The sequence below is a fragment of the Aethalodelphis obliquidens genome, unplaced genomic scaffold (genome assembly GCF_003676395.1).
Source record: "Aethalodelphis obliquidens isolate GAN/ISIS:26980383/991018 unplaced genomic scaffold, ASM367639v1 scaffold58, whole genome shotgun sequence".
NCBI lineage: Eukaryota > Metazoa > Chordata > Mammalia > Artiodactyla > Delphinidae > Aethalodelphis > Aethalodelphis obliquidens.
The window spans coordinates 8,504,298-8,524,181 of NW_020838002.1; the positions used below are offsets into that span (position 1 = coordinate 8,504,298).

At 36.4% G+C, this 19,884-nt stretch overlaps 1 protein-coding gene across 5 annotated transcripts in view; it reads left to right on the plus strand.

Annotated features, from left to right (window-relative positions):
- VMP1 (vacuole membrane protein 1) overlaps window positions 1-19,884 on the plus strand; it is a 131,086-nt gene that overhangs the window by 33,822 nt on the left and 77,380 nt on the right. For 4 of the 5 annotated variants that reach the window (XM_027087254.1, XM_027087255.1, XM_027087257.1 and 1 more), the window contains one exon: window positions 10,725-10,775. The exons of the other annotated variant lie outside the window; for it this stretch is intronic. In XM_027087254.1, the coding sequence (XP_026943055.1) occupies window positions 10,725-10,775 (51 nt within the window). The remainder of the gene's footprint in view (window positions 1-10,724; window positions 10,776-19,884) is intronic. 5 annotated transcript variants of the gene reach the window in all.

Genomic DNA, 19,884 nt, shown 5'->3' on the forward strand with positions numbered 1-19,884 from the left:
CTGGCTTTTTTCGCTTAGCAATATGGTTTTAAAGTTCCTCTGTGGTCATACAGAGTGAAGTGAGTCAGAAAGAGAAAGACAAATACCGTATGCTAACACATATATATGGAATCTAAGAAGAAAAAAAAATGTCATGAAGAACCTAGGGGTAAGATGGGAATAAAGACACAGACCTACTAGAGAATGGACTTGAGGATATGGGGAGGGGGAAGGGTAAGCTGGGACAAAGTGAGAGAGTGGCATGGACATATATACACTACCAAACGTAAAATAGATAGCTAGTGGGAAGCAGCCGCATAGCACAGGGAGATCAGCTCAGTGGTCTGTGATCACCTAGAGGGGTGGGATAAGGAAGGTGGGAGGGAGGGAGACACAAGAGGGAAGAGATATGGGAACATATGTATACGTATAACTGATTCACTTTGTTATAAAGCAGAAACTAACACACCATTGTAAAGCAATTATACTCCAATAAAGATGTTTAAAAAAATTAAAAAATAAAGTTCCTCTATGTCTTCATGGCTTGATACCTCATTTCTTTTTATTGCTGAATAATATTCCATTTTCTGGATGTACCACCACAGTTTGTTTATCCATTCACTTATTGAAGGATATCATTGTTGTTTCCAAGTTATGGCAGTTAGGAATAAAGATGCTGTAAACATTCATGTGCAAGTTTTGGTGGGTATATAAGAATTCTACTCATTTGGGTAAATACCTAGGGGCATGATTTGTGGATTGTGTATGTTAATTGGTGATATATAGGAAAGCAATTGACTTTTGTGTATTTACCTTGTATTCCATAACCTTGCTGTAATCACTTAATAGTTTCAGGACTTTGTTGTCAATTCTTTAGGATTTTCTATATAGATAATCATGTTGTCTGCAAATATAGTTTTACTTCTTCTCAGTCTGTATACCCTTTCTTCCCCCCCCCCCCCCGTCTTATTGCATTAGCTAGGTCTTCCAGTCTGATGTTGAAGTGGTGAGAGGGACATTCTCCCTTGTTCCCAACCTTAATGGGGAAGCCTTTACTTTCTCACCATTAAGTATCATGTTAGCTGTAGGTTTTTGTAGATTTTCTTATCAAGTTGATAAAGCTCACTTCTATTCCTAGTTTGCTGCAAGTTGTGTTTGTTTGGGGGATTTTTTTTTTGAGAGTTTTTATCATGAATGAGTGTTGATTTTGCCAAAAGAACACTTTTTTAGACAATAGTGATCAAAAATGGATAAAAGGCCAATATAGCAAACAAATTCAGTATGTAAAGGCTTGAAGAGCAATATGTTAATGTTAAAAAGAAATATAAAGAGATACCCAGCATATGCCATTTCCATTTGAGCAGATTATCTTTAGTTCTTAGATCTATTAGTTCTTGGACACAGGATTCCTTCCAGGATTCCCTAGGTATAACACGGAAAATGAAGGAAAACAAGCATTTGCAAAAAATACTTTTCAGGGAAGTCAAACAAAAGGAAGATAAAAGACGTCACTGGTTTTTGTTTATTTTCAATTACCTGGTTGGGATGGAAGTCAGATTACAAGAAGTTAACCATAGCTACTACTACAACTAATACTGAAAATGGCAAACATTTTCATCATCATTGTCATCAGAGTAATTCTAGTTGAAATCAGTTCTATTTTTTTTAAATAAATTTATTTATTTATTTATTTTTGGCTGCGTTGGGTCTTCGTTGCTGTGCATGGGCTTTCTCTAGTTGTGGCAAGGGAGGGCTACTCTTCATTGCGGTGAGCAGGCTTCTCATTGTGGTGGCTTCTCTTGTTGTGGAGCATGGGCTCTAGGCGCGCGGGCTTTAGTAGCTGTGGCATGCGGGCTCAGTAGTTGTGGCTCACGGGCCCTAGAGTGCAGGTTCAGTAGTTGTGGCACACGGGCTTAGTTGTTCCGCGGCATGTGGGATCTTCCTGGACCAGGGATCGAACCTGTGTCCCTTGCATTGGCAGGCAGATTCTTAACCACTGCGCCACCAGGGAAGTCCCAGTTTATTATTTTTTATCCATATTTGGTATTCATTTTTGTGGGGAGATGTTGCATCCCCATCCTGTTGAACTCCAGCCATATGATTTGCTTTGAAATGTGAGCATAAGTGATAGGTGTTGCTTCCTGGCAGATGCTTCAAGGTTTGTCATACTGTCTTTCATCTGGAGCCTGAGTCTCTGACTGTGATGAACAGATTCCCTTTGCTAGCCTCTGATGGATATGTAGAGTAAGGGAGAAATGAATTTAGTTGTCTTAAGCTACTGAGATTTTGGGGCTGTTTGTTGTTAAAACCTATCCTGACTGATAGACTAGCTAACACTTATTGAATGTTTTCCCATGCTAGGCTTTTTGCTCAGCACTTTACATGAATTATGTCATGTAGTCCTCCCAAGAGCCATGGTAGTCAATAACCAATAGTGTAGCAAATGTATAGTAAAAAAATTTCATGAGTAAGTATAGACTGTGCATTTGTGAACTTTGGCAATTATGGAGAAAAATAGCCAGGAAACCAAAGGCAAAGCAGAATCGAATAAAGGTTTAAGAATTTGATCTCTGTTATTATTTAAGAAGCTATTCAAAACTCTGGTTAGATTTTTAAAACGTAACATTTTCTTGGTGATAGATGGTTGACACAGTTTTATCCTTATAGATCACCATTCCTTTTGTTTTATATTTGTCAAATGTGATTGTATCTGGAAAGTCCTAATTACACCTCCTTTCATTTATGAGCCCTTACATAATCACTTAGGGAGATGTGACGTTAACATTCTCATGTCATACATTTTTGTGCTGATGAAATAGGCACTCTTTCCATATACCCATATAACTCCTCAGTCAAGAAAGCAATTAACTATATTAGGAGAGAAGTTTGGTCAGAAAAATGATCCTTCCTTTGACAATAATTTACAGCAAAACAGGTGAAAAAGAAACTGAGTTTAACAGAGGGAAAAGATTTAATTCATTCTCGATCATGGTTCTCTTTACTGGAAATTATGGCTTTAAAGTGAAATAGGAACATTTTTCCTGCATAGACAGACTTTCTCAATTACGTTCTTCCCAGTATGGAAGTTAACCTCTTTTGGAAGTAATCATTCAGTTAATTTTAACTCATTGTGCAACTAAATGGTGATTACAAATGTTACTGTATTTCCTAAAATATTATATACCTATATATCTGTCTTTAAAATGGAAAAGTTATCTTGATTTTTAAGTTTATCAATCAACAATTTCATTTATATTTTTAGATATAATTGAAAAGTTTTAACTTAATTCAGATGTCCTGAAAATTGTCATCACTTCTTTAAACATTAGGTGTAAAAATAGTTGTTTGATTAAATTTTAAAATTAAATTTAGTGAAAATCAACAAGGAAGAATGACTACTATCAAATTTTGTAAATTGATTTGGGAAATCTAGTAGTTTGCCGAGAACAGATATGTAGCCACAAAGGAAGAGTTAGATACTGTTTATGCAGGAATAGTGATTGCTAACCAGAGAGGAAGAGATGAAAGGGAAAGTGAATGGACTCCTTCTCAAGGCTCAAGGGGTGTTGGTTGGGCCTCTAGGTTAGTTGGTTTGTTCCATTAATTCTAACAGTCAACACATGGGCTTCAGGAGGGCTGTTAATTCCCTGAACACTATATTTGTTATGTGTCTTCGCAAATATGCATCTTTCTGGCAGAAAGGGCCTATAATTAGATTCTCCAGATTCTGTAACCCATAAAATGTTAAGAACCACTCTTATAGGACTTTTTTTTCTAACTATGGCTATATTAGTTTGCCACTAGGTGGCATTGCTAATACAACCAATATACTATACTATATTTGCAGGTTCTATTCTGGATAAATATGAAGCCCTCAAATAAATTAGAGGCATATTCTATTATTTATCTGTATTTATGACTATATAATGCCAGTTAATGCATGTGAATGAAAATAAGTTTTCTTAATAGTTTTGCACATTCATTAATTAGTTTCACAGTTATTAGACTTTCCATTGTGATATATATTTACATGCAGGACATACTCCCATGGCATGCATAGTTTCAGATGTAATGCCATAATTCTATCTTTTTCTTTAATATTTAAGAATATGCAGTTGATGGAGGGTGATTTTGTTATGGGACTAAAATCTTTTATTCCTATCATGGGAGATACTTAATAAGGCATATTCAGAGCTGGATTTGAATGCATAGTCAGATATTACTAACTCTGTGATATTTGGCAAATATCTTAACTTTTTAAGCCTCAGTTTATTCAACTGTAAATGGAAAAGATAATAATAGTACCTATCTCATAAGGCTGTTTGGAGGATTAAATGAAATAAAACATGTACACTTTTCATTCAGTGGCTAGTATATATAAGGTGCTCAGTAAATGTTAAGCGACTATTATAATAATTATTGTTGAAAGGAATAAAAATATAAAAATATCATTTTTCTTGCTCTGATTTTATTTTTAAAACAATCATTTTCAATTTTCCTGCTTTAGCTATTATTCTTAAGAAACTATAAGCAAAATTTCCCACAATTGATTTTAATGTAGCAGAATGTAATACCATAGTTGAAAACCACAGATTACTGTTCCATTTTCAGTGACAATAGATTAGGCCGTTTGGATCAACTTGCTTGTGAAAGTATCTTAAAAAGTTGATAAAAATTTAAAACATCTGTTTAAAGCCACCATAGAGATAAAAAGATAGCAGAGAATTACAAGGCCAACATCTAGATTAAAGGGGAAACCCAGAGAGGTGAAACCAGTTAAGTATATGGCCTTAATAAACCTGCAGGCTTTGGATTGGAACCTGATGGGCCACACTTTAAACATAAGGATGAACTAGATACAAATCAGCCCATACAGGGACTGAAGCTCAGGCTAAATCTTAAGTCTCGAGGAAAATAAAATAATCCTAGGCATCACATTATATTTTAAAAAAAAAAGTCTAGCACTCAATCAAAAGGAATCAGATATCTGAAGCAACATGATAATTTGGTCGAAACAAGAAATAAGAGAAATAGATCCATAGGGGATCTATTTAATGAAGTTATTAGATGTATACTTTAATCCAAAATCAATGTGTTTCAAGGAAGTAAAAAACAAGTTTGAGTATTTTTGCAGAGATTGAAAACTACAGAGGAGAGCAAGTGAAAATTTTGAATTAAAAAAACATTATCTGAAATGAAGAACTCAATTAATGGACTTCAGTAGACAGCAGCTAAGACAGGACTAATAAACTGCAAAATCGGCCAGAGAAAAATATCCAGAGCAAAAAAGGAGAGATGGAGAAAAAGACATACTATCTTCAGAGGAATTTCATTGATTTGCTGTCATTGATTTGCTGTCAATGATTTGCTTTGATTTTGATTTGATTTGTCATTGATTTTTTTTTTGTTTCAGAGATGAAGGACAATTTATTTTTCACAGCAATAGCAGTAGCAAGTGCATCAGCTTTTTTTTTTTTAATTGGGGTATAGTTGCTTTACAATGTTGTGTTAGTTTCTGCTGTACAGCGAGGTGAATCAGCTATATGTATACATATATCCCCTCTTTTTTGGATTTCCTTGCCATTTAGGTCACCACAGAACATTGAGTAGAGTAAAAGTCAGCTGACAGTGGAATATCTTTAAAGGTCTAAAAGAAAATAACTACCAACAGAAGATATTCAAAGTGTGCCCTGAACAGTATAAAATAAAGATACTTTCAGAAAAACAGAGCAGTTTGCCACCAGCAAACATGCTCTAAAGGAAATACTAAAAAGTGTTCTTTGAATGGAAGGAAAGTGATTCTAGATTGAAGCTCAGATTCAGGAACGAATAAAGATTAAGAAAAGGGTATATATATGGGTAAATTTAAATTAAGATTGACGTTATGTTTTTTTTTCTTTTTTTGTTTTGTCTTTCTATTTTTTTGACATTATGGTTTTTAAATTTATTTTATTTATTTATTTTTGGCTGCGTTGGGTCTTCGTTGCTGCGTGTGGGCTTTCTCTAGTTGTGGTGAGCAGGGGCTTCTCATTGTGGTGGCTTCTCTTGTTGTGGAGCACGGGCTCTAGGCACACAGGCTTCAGTAGTTGTGGCTCGCGGGCTCTAGAACGCAGGCTCAGTGGTTGCAGCGCATGGGCTTAGTTGCTCCGCGGCATGTGGGATCTTCCCTGACCAGGGCTCGAACCCGTGTCCCCTGCATTGGCAGGTGGATTCTTAACCACTGCGCCACCAGGGAAGCCCAACATTATGTTTTTAATGATAATGTAGTGATAATGTTTTGAGAGATTTAAAGTATTTAGAGGGAATTAAAATACATCATCTGCAAATCACATGTGGAGTAATTGAAATTAAATTATTCTAAAGTCTTTGCATTGCCCTAGAAAAGGTAAGATATTAATTTATATGCCATTAATTAATAAAGATCTATATTATAATCTTTAGGGTAAGTAGTACAAGAATATATAACTATCAAGCTAATAGGCACAAGTAAAAACCAAGTAATTTTTAAAAAGCCAAGCCAAAAGAAGGAAAGAAAGCAGACAAAAGGAACATAGAACAGGCAGGATAAGTAGTAAGCATTCAGTGGTATATTTAAATCCAAATATATCAATAAATGGAATAAATGTTTCTTCCAGTTATCCAAATAAATATTTTAAAATATTCAGCTATTTGCTAAATCCAGCCTTCATACCTAAAATATACACAGAAAGATTAACGGTAAAGGATGGAAAAAGATGAGCCATTTGATGCCAACCAAGAAGCAGCTCATGTAGTTGTATTGAAATCAAAGTAAAGTATGAGGCAAGAAGAGTTAATAGATAGAATGTGTTTGTTGGTAATAATAAAAGACTCCGTTCACCAGGAAGATATAACAGGTCTAAATTTGTATTTAATAATATATACTCAACTTATGGAAAGCAGAACTTGGCAGAAATTTAGAGAAGGAGATAACTTCCACAAACTTGGAGAATAGGGAAGTGTAACACAGTTACTGGCTATACGGTCAACGTGTATGTAACAACTGTGTTTCTGTATACTACAATAAACATTTAGAGTGAAAATTTTGGAAAGCATCATTTATAATAACATTTTTTTGAAAAGCAAATACCTAGGAATAAATCTAACAAAAGATGTGCTTGGCCTCTATATAAAATTATAAAATATTGTTGGAAGCAAAAAGATTTAGGTAACAGAAGGTATATATTATTTTCATGGATTAGAAGACACAATATTGTAGCTGTTCTTCCCAATTTTGTTTACATAATCAATGCAATATCAGTCAAAACTTGAGTAGGTATTTTTGTAGAAATTGACAAAGTAATTGAAAAAAGATTTTCATCCTTGCAGCTTTGTAGTAAATCTTGACAACCAATAGGATGTGTCCCTCTTGTGTGTTTCTAATATTTCTTGATCTGGATAGAGGATACCTGTGTCTGAAATAATTCATTAAGATGATTGCATTATGCACTTTTCTATATGTACTATACTTAAATAAATACTCTGTTTTAGTACATCTGCTCTTTTGTTTTAGAATTTTGAAGTCATTTTGCGTAAATACACCTGTAATAGATGTTTAATTCGTGAGCTAATTTTGTCTGGCAAGTAGTTCAAGTTTACTGATTTCATTCATTTACTTTACTCGTGTTTTTTGTAAGTAGATCAGATGCAAAAAAAGGTTCTGTGGCTGGTAAATTTTTCTAAGATCATACCTTCTAAGCCCTCTTCTCTTGGATACTAATTTCCAGAAATCCATTAACGAATTTATTTTAGTCTTAGCATGTATGTAGCAGGTTTCCATTCCAGGCCATCCAGGAATGCTTATTTACTAGTGGAAATAATGCCCAGAGTGAAAACAAGTTAATGAAGAGAACATGGCTGCTGTTAACCTCTTTGTTGTATCTCTGTGTTTGAATGTGTCAAAATTTTCACCTTAATAATGATTTGACCCAAGGGGAGGCAGCCCAGGGGCAGCACTTTTGCTGAAAAGGGACCGTAAAGGGATAGTAAATATTTTAGGCTTTGCGGGCTAGGCAATCTCTTTTGTAACTCCTCAGATCTGTCATGGTAATAAGAAAGCATCCAGGGACAGTGTGTAGGAATGAATGTGACTGTTTTCCAGTCAACCTTTATTCACAAAGAGAGGTAGCCGACTGGATTTGATCTGCCGGCTGTAGTTTGCTAACGGTTGCTCTAACTCATGGGATGACAGTAGTACACCAGAAGAAGCATATTGAGCTTGGGAGCCTTAGTGAGCTAGCCACCCCCTAAGGATTTTTACGTGACACGTTATGCATTTGATTCCTCCATTTGCCAAAAAAGGATTAGCACTTCTCCCAGATCATAATATTAGACTTAACATGATGTTTTAGAAGAGAATATAGTTGTGTGAGTGCTTGAGTGGTCTGTAAGACCATCAAGGGGGAAAAAAAACAACTTTTCATGAAGAGAAAAGTAAAAGAATTTCTTTCAAATGAGCTGCCTGATGACAGCAAAATTTAGTTCTAATCTCATGTTTTAAACCATTGATGTGTGCAATTATTAAATACCGGTCTTCACAACACAGCACTTATTTAGAGAAATAAATAATTTGTGGATTACGTTTAGATTGATACAAACAATTAGGAGAAGTGATAGGGTAATTTCAGTAGCCACCTTAAAATTATTTCCCATTACTAGAATATAGGATTCATAATATATTTATAATAATAACCTGGTAAAAAACCAGTTTAACAGGAACTTTGGTACTTCATAATGAGAAATATATCTCAGACATGCTCCTTATATGCATTCACATTATTATTCCTCAAGTTATAAGACAAGCAGATGATTTAAGAGCCATTTGTAAACTGTATGCCATTAATGATTATAAAGTCTGTTCTATTTCACAGTAACAAAGGAAATGAGTCCTTCGGCAGGAATTTACAAATAATGTGGTACATGAACAGTTTTTGACACTAGGTGGAGCAGTTTCCTGGAGAAAGGCTTCCCAAGCCCTATATTCCTTTGAAAATAAGCCCAGCTCTTAGACAAAGAACTCTGAGAACAAAAACTATCAACAATCATTAAAAACTGTTAAAGGCACTCAAATATTGAGTTATAAATAGAAGGCTGAATATATTTTGCAGATAATTTTTCTCTTTGTCATATATTTTAACCACTGAATTCTCTCACCTTTGGGGATCAAAATGGTAGGGATTTTCTTTTTTTTTTTTTAATTTTTATTTATTTATTTTTGGTTCTTCGTTTCTGTGCGAGGGCTTTCTCTAGTTGTGGCAAGCGGGGGCCACTCTTCATCGTGGTGCGCGGGCCTCTCATTATCGCGGCCTCTCTTGTTGCGGAGCACAGGCTCCAGACGCGCAGGCTCAGTAGTTGTGGCTCATGGGCCCAGTTGCTCCGCGGCATGTGGGATCGGGATCCTCCCAGACCAGGGCTCGAACCCGTGTCCCCTGCGTTAGCAGACAGATTCTCAGCCACTGCGCCACCAGGGAAGCCCTGGTAGGGATTTTCACATTAGAACTGCCCTATCTAGATGGCAGTTGGTATGTAGAAAAGTTTGGGAACTATTCAGTTACATTGTAGAGTAGATCAAGGTTTATAAGAAGATATAACATCAAGACATTATTATCTGAATGGTATTTATGAGTCATTTGTTTAATATGACGATTTTAAATTAAGAATATAATTTTACAGATAAAAATTGGTAGTTTAAATTCACTGGAATTAAGTTAGTAGATGTCAAGGGTGTTTTAAGTACCATGAGAAACCATGGCCATAAAACTGTAAGTTCAGAATGCAGTTATCAGGTGTAAAAATAAGATATAAATGAATAAAGAATTCTACTTAAAAATAAAAACAAAATATGACCTTTTTAAAAATTTTTTATTAATTTATTTTTGTCTGTGTTGGGTCTTTGTCACTGCACACAGGCTTTCTCTAGTGGCGGAGAGAGGGGGCTACTTTTCATTGCAGTGTGCGAGCTTCTCACTGCAGTGGCTTCTCTTCTTGCGGAGCACAGGCTCTAGGCATGCGGGCTTCAGTAGTTGTGGCACACGGGCTCAGTAGTTGTGGCTCACGGGCTCAGTAGTTGTGGTGCACAGGCTTAGTTGCTCCACAGCATGTGGGATCTTCCTGGATCAGGGATCGAACCCATGTCCCCTGCATTGGCAGGAGGATTCTTAACCATTGCACCACCAGGGAAGTCCCCAAAAATGACCATTTTAATAGAAAAAAATTTTGGAAAAAATTTTTGGCTCTTTGTTATAAAATAAGTACAGGGAAAGTTAATTGTGAGATATTTGCCCCTGTGTAAGATTCAGAGGTCTGTTTCTGCCTTAACATTTAGGATCATTTCATCACTAAAATGGGGTAAAAATTTTACATTAAAAAAAACCCAACATGTTGATCACTATCAAATGTTTAAAGAATATCTCTGTCTATAGCACCCTGTTTCCTTTAGTGAACAAGTACTTTATAGTATGTATATAATACTTTATAGTACTGTTTATATATATATATATATATAAAGCTGTTTCTTACACGTTTTGACTCTTGGCTGTTTATTGCCTAAAGTAAGTGTTATTTGGAGAACTGCATGGACATAGATTGAAGTGAAATAGCGAAGCAGTTTCAGTAAGAGAACTATTGTAGTAATTGTTTAATGCCACGAGGTGGAATAATTCTTTTAAAAATTGTTAGCCAACCTGTTCACTATTTTTCCTGCTTGACTTCTGATTGTTTCTCCATAGCTTACGTGTGTATCCCTTGATAAGACAGAAAAAGAGAAGAAATTGCCAAAAGTAAGGTTCTAGTGTGACTTAATATTGCTCTTTATAGGTATAATGACTCTGGCTATAAGCATGCAGTGACTCAGGCCTCTTGCGGGAAGACCAACAGGCCCTTCTTAGAAAGGGTCTGTTTGCCTTTTTTTGATGAGGGCATGATCAGCTATTCTCCCTGTCTTTCCCCAAGGAATGACTCATGTATTAACTCTTAAGAGCATCACCACATCAAAAGTAGAAACCAGGGTCTCCAGGACATAGGGCTGAGTTTTCACCAAACAGAAGGGTATGCACAGACTGACTGACTTCCTGCCCTTAAGTCACTATTTATTAATGTGTGTTTAAATGAAATCTAAGAAGATTCAGTTTTGCTGAAATCTGTTCTGTTGGGTATAATTTTAAACAATTTCTAACCTTTTTAAAAGCTCTTTTTATAAATATGTGGTCCATTCCTCCTAAACACTTAAACCAACTTTATGATCAAAATTGCTTAGGTTGGGCTTCCCTGGTGGCGCAGTGGTTGAGAGTCTGCCTGCCAATGCAGGGGACGCGGGTTCGTGCCCCAGTCCTGGAGGATCCCACATGCCGCGGAGCGGCTGGGCCCGTGAGCCATGGCCACTGAACCTGCGCGTCCGGAGCCTGTGCTCTGCAACGGGAGAGGCCACAACAGTGAGAGGCCCACGTACCGCAAAAAAAAAAAAAAAAAATTGCTTAGGTTTAGAGAAGAAAAGTGAAATATGTCTTTATTTATGGATTGATTGAATATAATAAAAATGACTTTAAAAATAGGTCCTTATAACCTGAAGCATGAACTATAGAGTTTACACATTTTTTGTTTTGGTTATTTTATGCTTATCGTAACACTTTTACTACATAATCTCACACATTGCTGTGTTACCTAGGTTGTGCAGGCATTATTATCATTATTTTCAGGCTTTTCATCAAATGAGGAATGTGAGATAGAAGTCTGATTACATCTAGTAAGTTACTCACAGGAACTAAAATCCACATTAACTAATGGCCAGATTACTGCTTTTTTACATATTACACTGCATTTTATAGGGAGGGACCAGGGGCTTAAATTTGTAAACTTGGGACCGTCTTCACAAAAAGAATATAAACACTAGTTAAACTTCTCAGTGCCCATTTGGAATCAACAGTTTTATGCTCTAGTCTTCTAGAATTTTTTCTTGTATACCATAACCTTAGGTAAGTTGTTTTCTGACTGCGATGAGAAAAGCAATGATTAAAAGAATTTGAAGAGTACAATTCCTGTTTGTAAAAGCATTTCTAAACTCCCCTAAAAGTTGGACTTAAAGAAAACAAAGGTTTTGTAAGTCATACACACAACCATCTGTCATCTCCTTTCATTTATTTATCACCCAGATATTACTAATGAATCACATTCCAGACTAACCACTGACTCCTTTTGTTCCTCAGTGAAGGAGTGTGGCAAACAAATGTTTTCCCAGTGAATCAGCAGAGGATTCTTGATTTTATTACCTTTGTCCTAAACTTTCCAGACAAAACTAATTGGGAATTTTGCCTTTGGGATCTCAGTTGACTTCTGTGTGTGGATGATGAATTAGGCTATGAACTGACATTACAGATGTGCAAACAACTCCAGTCTTTAGGAATGTTTTATCAGTTCTGAGGGAGCTGCCTACAGTGGAAGAATGTCTGTCTGTCTGTCTGCTCATCTTCCTTAAAAACCTCATGCAGGGACTTCCCTGGCGGTCCAGTGGTTAAGACTCTGCACTTCCAATGCAGGGGGACACAGGTTCGATCCCTGGTCAGGGAACTAAGATCCCACATGCTGCTGGGCGCTGCCAAAAAAAACCCAAAAAACCCTCATACATACACATACTGCGCTCTTAATGTGACATCATATTCTGCATCTTGGTTGGTAAAAAGGCTTGGCTAAATTAGGCTTATAATTAACTAATATGATCATTTTAGGTTTTCACTTTTTAAAAAATGTCTCTGGAAGAAAGGGCCCCCAAATGAACTGAACAATAAAGTTAAAAATCCAGAAAACACTTTTCCTTAAATGAAGCAGCAATACATAGACTAGTTTGTCATTTACTGATATGATTTTTTTTCAGGTTTTAAGATGTGACTGTCTCACACCTTTCTTACAAAGATCCTAATTTGTATTTGTGGCACCAGGACTGCTTTCTCAGGGCTTACATAGGTACTACGTTATTATCAGGGCACTACTTAGAATTGCTCTTCTCTACTGGATTAGGATATTTTTGTGTGTTATAATTTCAGGAATGATAATTACCTCTAGGATAATTTTTTTTAATTCTAAATTTCTCTTAATTTGAAAGAGCTAGTAGGATATTTACTATTCGTGAATGAATGTAAATTGTAGAAGTGTAACTTTTAAAATTTATCTTAAAAGAATGTCTTAAGTTAAAATACTCTTTCCACAAATACCTATATCTGCTCTTATTAGAAATCCTACCCCCTGATCTAACTGTGGTTTTGCTCTCACCCAGCCATCTTCTTGCCTGGCCAAGCACTACATCTTTTATCCTGGACAAAGCAAAATTATTCCATTATCAAAACTTTGGAAAATATAGTGTAATGCAGCTCATGAGACTAAGATATATGAGGCTTTGAACTGAAGCAAAACCAGATGTTTGATATGTCACAAATAGCTGAACTATCTTGTTGAGTTGACTTCACTTAGCATGAGTATACTGAAGTACCCACCCACCCCAAAAAAGGACCCTGAAAACCTGTCACTGATGAGAGTGTAACTTTTCATCACAGTCATAAAATTTGACCTTCATATCATTAAAGGGAACTTCCATTGGCAGTAATTAGGAACTCTCAGGGGGAGTTAGTGAATGTTACTTATGACCTGGTTGGTAACTAGGAAATTCATAGAGCTTCCTGTGCTGGGGAATAACAACCTGGGCTGTACATAGCTGTTTAACTTCCTTTGATTACCACTATATAGATTAAAGGACACTGTCCTTAAATAGAAAAATTAACCTTTGAGGACTATCATTTGCTACTTTTCCTTAAGAAGTACTCCTTGTATTGATCTTTACTTACCTTGCCACATGGCACATTCTTTTCAATGTGCTGAGATTCATTTTATACCACAGTATATGGTCTATCTTGGTGACTGGATTTCGTGTATACTTGAAAAGAATATGTATTTGGCTATTTTTGGGTGTAGTGTTCCATATTGTTCAAGTGTTCTATATCCATACTGGTTTTCAGTCTATTTATTCTATCAACTAAAAAGAGAAGTGTGTTGAAATTTCAACTCTAATTGTGGATTTGTTTATTTCTCTTTTTAGTTCTATTAGTTTTTGTTTTATGTATTTTGACATTCTGTTATTAGGTGCCTGCACATTTAGGATTATTCTGTCTTCCTGAGAATTAGCCCTTTTATCATTATGAAATGTCCTTTTTCATCTCTAGTAATATACCCTCTCCTGAAATCTACTTAATCTGGTATTAATGTAGAATACTCTTTCTTTGTATTATTATGTTTACATGGTTTAACTTTTTTCATCCCTTTACCTTTACTTTTGGATCTGGATATTTAAAATGGGCTTTTTATGGACAGCATGTACTGAGGTCTTGCTCTCTAATGCAGTGTGACACTCTCTGCCTTTTCATTTGTATGTTTGGCCCATTTGCAATTAATGTCGTTGTCAGTATGGTTGGGTTTAAGTCTATCATCAAACTGTTGGTCCCACCTATTTTTTATTCTTTTCCTGCCTTCTTTTCAATTGAACTTTTTTTTTTTGGTATATATAATGTAACCACATTACAGTATTATACTCCATTTTCTCCCTCCCATACTTTATGCTGTTGTTGTCATGTATTTTACTTCTACATATGTCATAGCTTTTGCTTTAAGCAACTAGTTCTTTTTTTAAGAGATTTTAAAATGAGGAAAAAAGGTGTTCTCTGTTTCCAGTGCTCTTCACTCTTTTATGTACATTAAAGTTTCTATCTGGTATCACTTTTCTTCTATCTGAGAACTTCCTTTAACATTTATCTCCTGGAACAAATTCTTTTGGCTTTTGTATGTCTGAAAATGTTATTATTTCATCTTTATTTTTGAAATATATTTTCCCTGAATTCTAGATTCACAGATTTTGTTTTTTCCTTTCAGCACTTTAGAGAAGTAATTCTATTGTCTTTTGGTCTGTTTCTGATGAGAAGTCCTATCTGTATTTCCCTGTAGATGACTCAGTCATAACTTGGAAATATTGTGGGTTTGGTTCTAGACCACTGCAATAAAACGAATATGGTGATATATAGCAAGTCACACGAATTTTTTGGTTTCCCAGTGCATCTAAAAGTTATGTTTACAATATAATGTACTCTATTAAGTGTCTAAAAAAACAATATATGTACCTTAATTTAAAAATAATGCTGTTGGGGGCTTCCCTGGTGGCGCAGTGGTTGAGAGTCCGCCTGCCGATGCAGGGGACACGGGTTCGTGCCCCAGTTTGGGAAGATCCCACATGCCGCGGAGCGGCTGGGCCCGTGAGCCATGGCCGCTGAGCCTGCGCGTCCGGAGCCTGTGCTCCACAACGGGAGAGGCCACAACAGTGAGAGGCCCGCGTACCGCAAAAAAAAAAAAATAATAATGCTGTTGGAAAAATGGTGCCAATAGACTTGCTTGACGCAGGATTGCCAAAACCTTTAATTTGTAAAAATCACAATGTCTGCAAAGTGCATTAAAGTGAGGTATGCCTGTAATGTGTTTTTATCGCCTCGGATTGCTTTTAAGACTTTCTTGATATTGCTGAATTATAGAATTTGATTCTCAGCAATTTGATTATGTGTTTTATTTTCTTTATGTTGATCTTGACTTAGGTTTGTTGAATTTCTTAAATCTATGAGTTGATGGATTGATATTTTTCATCAAATCTTGAAAATACTTGGCCATCCCTTCCCCAATGTGTGTGTGTGCGCACACACACACTTCACCCTCTCTTTCTGGGGTTCCAGTTACATGTATATTAGACTGTTTGGTATTATTCCACAGGTTACTGAGGTTCATTTCTTCCATAGCCTTTACTCTCTGTGTCCTTTAGTTCAAATACTTTCTATTGCCTTGTCTTCAAGTTCTCTAATATTTTCTTCTGTGGCATCTAATCTGTTGATTATCCAATGAATTTTCCTATTCGTATATTATATTTTCAGCTCTGTAAGTTCCATTTGGTTTTTTTTATACTTTATATATATATATTTTTTTTTAAACTAGGTTTATTCAGTGGAGTGAATCCAGTACACCCTCTACATCTGCTGTTCTTTTTTTTTTATTTTAAATTTATTTATTTTATTTTTGGCTGCTTTGGGTCTTCGTTGCTGAGCATGGGCTTTCTCTAGTTGTGACAAGCAGGGGCCACTCTTTCTTGTGGTGCACAGGCTTCTCACTGCGGTGGCCTCTCCTGTCGCAGAGCATGAACTCTAGGCACATGGGCTTCAGTAGTTGTGGCTCGCGGGCTCTAGAGTGCACACTCAGCAGTTGTGGCACATGGGCCTAGTTGCTCCGCGGCATGTGAGATCTTCCCGGACCAGGGCTCGAACCTGTGTCCCTTGCATTGGCAGGTGGATTCTTAACCACTGCACCACCAGGCAAGCCCATTTTGTTTTCTTCTTATACTTTATATTTCTTCCCTCATTGTGTTTCTCTTTTCCTTTAAATCAGGGATCAGCAAACCATTTCTGTAAAGGGCCATATAATAAGTGTTTTAGACTTCATAGGCCATAGAGTCTCTGTCAGAGCTACTCAGTTTTGCCATTACAGCACAGAATTAGACAGAGATGATACGTAAATAAATATACATGGCTGCATTCTTTGAAACTTTATTTGTAAAACTGGTGGTGGGCTAAATTTGGCCCCTGGGCTGAAGTTTGGCAATTGTTGCTTTAAATCTTTGAACATATTTATATTCACTGTTTTTAAGTCCTTGTCTGCTAATTCCATAATCTCTGACATTTCTGGGTCTGTTTCTATTGATTAATGTTTCTCCAGGTTATGTGTCGTATTTTCCAAACTGCTTCACATCATATATAGTTATTCCTTATTGGATGCTGGAATGTGGTATTAAGTTGTTGACTGTATGGATTTTGTTACCTTCTTTTACAGAGTGTCAATTTTTTGTTTTGGGGGCAGTACCAGTGGATCAACTTGATCTATTTAAGGCTTTTTTAAAAACTCTATTATGGTCTGTCTAGAGTAGCTTTTACTGTAGGCTCTTTCCAAGGTCTTCCCTGAATGTTGAGTCTCTCCACTCTAGCTAGATGAAGTTCAAGTGTTTCCCAGCCCTGTGTGAAGTCTAGGAATTGTTCAGCTTACAACCCTCTATTGTTCTTTTCTCACTAATTGTACTTTGCCTGGCCTTATGAAATCTCATCATAGCATGCAGTGGAGCTTTGTGTGCCAGAGTCTCAAGGGGACCCTCATGCACACGTGTAGAGTCCTTTCTCTGCATAGCTTTCTCTTCACTAGTATTCTGCGCCACAGATTTCAACCACTCAGCCCCCCTGAACTCAGATTTTCTTCTCAGTGCAGCAAGACCACCATGCTTTGCTTAGGGTCTTTGTCTTTGGACTATGGATTTTACTGCAGACACAGAATGTGTCTACAAGTGGAAAGCCAGAGTCATCACAAGGCTTCCTCATTTGTATCCCTTCTCTCAGCAGTCAGAAGTATTATACTGCCTGTGGTACAGTGTCTGAAAAAAATTGTTCCATGTATTCTGTTTAGTTTTCCAGTTGTTTAGTGTAGGAGTGTACGTCTCTACCACTCACTTCATGATATGAGGCAGAAAACCCTCAGCCACAGGCCAGAATCTCTAGCTCATATATATCAATACTTGCATACTCCCATGAGAGCTGGAATGTCCTGCTCAGTACGTTGTGTTATTTTTATGTTTTATAGTGGATCTTTCCAGGTAGACTTTGCTGCTTATACTGTAGCTGTTTGTCTTTATCCCTCATCTCTTCATTTAGTATGGTTTAAATGTGATTCTTTCATATTTGATACATTGTAGTAGGAATTGTAGGTTTTAGGAAACAGACTTAAAAGGTAGTTTGAATATGTGTAACTTTTAAAATTCTCTTAATCAAAATGATTGTTTTTTAGTTTTTGTGTTTGGATTTTTCATGTAAACTAATATTTATCTCAGTTAAGTCTGTTATATTTAGGAACCATTAACCTATAATGTTGAAAAGAACTTGTGAGGTTTTCTATCAGTTAACACAGTCTAAACTAAAATGTCAAGGTACAGGTTAAATGGGCTCTTGAGAATGAACAAAGGACAAGAAGCTGAGTTATTCATGTTCATTTTGTCTGGGAACCACCACATCTGCCTCTAAGGCTGAGTAATCATGACCTATTAGTGTGGTTATGGAAAGTATATATCAGTTTAACTGTGTGAACCATCTTTTCTTTAGGGAAAATGTTCTCATCAGATTGCTGAAAATTTCCCTTTTTAGAACATTTAAAATTAAAACTATGAATCAGTCTTTTATCTTGTTGGATAACCTGTTTAATCTGTTGGGGTGCATATTTTATTCTTGTTTCTGGAATAGAAATGTAGGTTTTTCCTTCCTATATAATCCCAGAAATCTTATAATTTTAGTGTCTAGGATGGTTCAATTTTTTTTCACCTAGAGTTCATTTCTAGAGGACAGTTGTAGGGATGTCATGGACAGACTCTTCAATTTCTTTTGTTTTGCCTAGTAGTATCACATTTCTCTTTTGTGTTTCCAAACAGTAAATGTGGAAGTTACAGGGGTTTTTAAAAAATATTTATTTTCTTTACTTTTTTTGGCTGTGATGGGTCTTAGTTGTGGCACGCAGGATCTTCATTGAGGCATGCGGGATCTTTCGTTGCAGCATGTGGACTTCTCTCTAGTTGTGGCACACAGGCTCCAGGGCACGTAGGCTCTGTAGTTGTGGCGTGCAGGCTTCAGAGCACATGGGCGCTGTAATTTTGCGGCAAGTGGGCTCTCTCATTGAGGCACACAAGCTCAGTAGTTGTGGTGTGTGGGCTTAGTTGCCCCGCAGCATGTGGGATCTTAGTTCCCTGACCAGGGATCGAACCCGTATCCCCTGCATTTGAAGGCGGATTCTTTACCACTGGGCTGCCAGGAAAGTCCCCCCCACTTTTTTAAATTGCATCTGATGTTAGCTATAAGTAAGTGTACAGTGAGAAATTTTTCACTAATTATTTAGTTACTCTGAATTCTACAGACTTTAAACTTGGGTTTGTGTGTGTGTGTAGGATCACAAAATAATTCTTTTTTCTTTAACTGAAATCTCTTTTGTGCACATAATATTCAAAGAAACAGTTGTAGATTTCATGGTTAATCACAACTTTTCAATAAAAGTTCCTTTTTTAGAGATTCTATAATCATTTTTTAAACTTATTATCACTATTTATTGATTTCTGTGAATTAAAATTTAAGAAAAAGATGAACAGACTAAAACTTCACATAAATTTTTTTTTTTTGGTCCAGAAGAAAACCTTATAGTTAATTGAGTCAGTGCTAAGTGTAGGATTTCATTTTTTAGATTTTTATTTGAACACAAAATGCAACTGTATTTAGGGAGAAATGTATCTTAGATTTATGAATGTCTTTCTTTTTCGTATTAACATGAAACAGAAAAATTTGTTTAATGTCACCTTTTATCTAGATAGCAGTAGGAGTTCTTTAATGTTTTATTTCCATCACTACATCTTATGCACTTTGTCTTTGAGCCACAAATTCTTTCACCATGTGGTTTAAAAAGACTTTCTTATGGGCTTCCCTGGTGGCACAGTGGTTGAGAGTCCTCCTGCCGATGCAGGGGACACGGGTTCGTGCCCCAGTCTGGGAAGATCCCACATGCCGCGGAGCGGCTAGGCCCGTGAGCCATGGCCGCTGAGCCTGCGCATCCGGAGCCTGTGCTCCTCAACGGGAGAGGCCACAACAGTGAGAGGCCCGCGTACCGCAAAAAATAAATAAATAAATAAAAAGGCTTTCTTATATCCAAAGATCACTTACTGTATGTGTATCTATATATACATACATATGTATGTGTGTGTATCTATATATACATACATATGTATGTGTGTGTATATAATTTTAT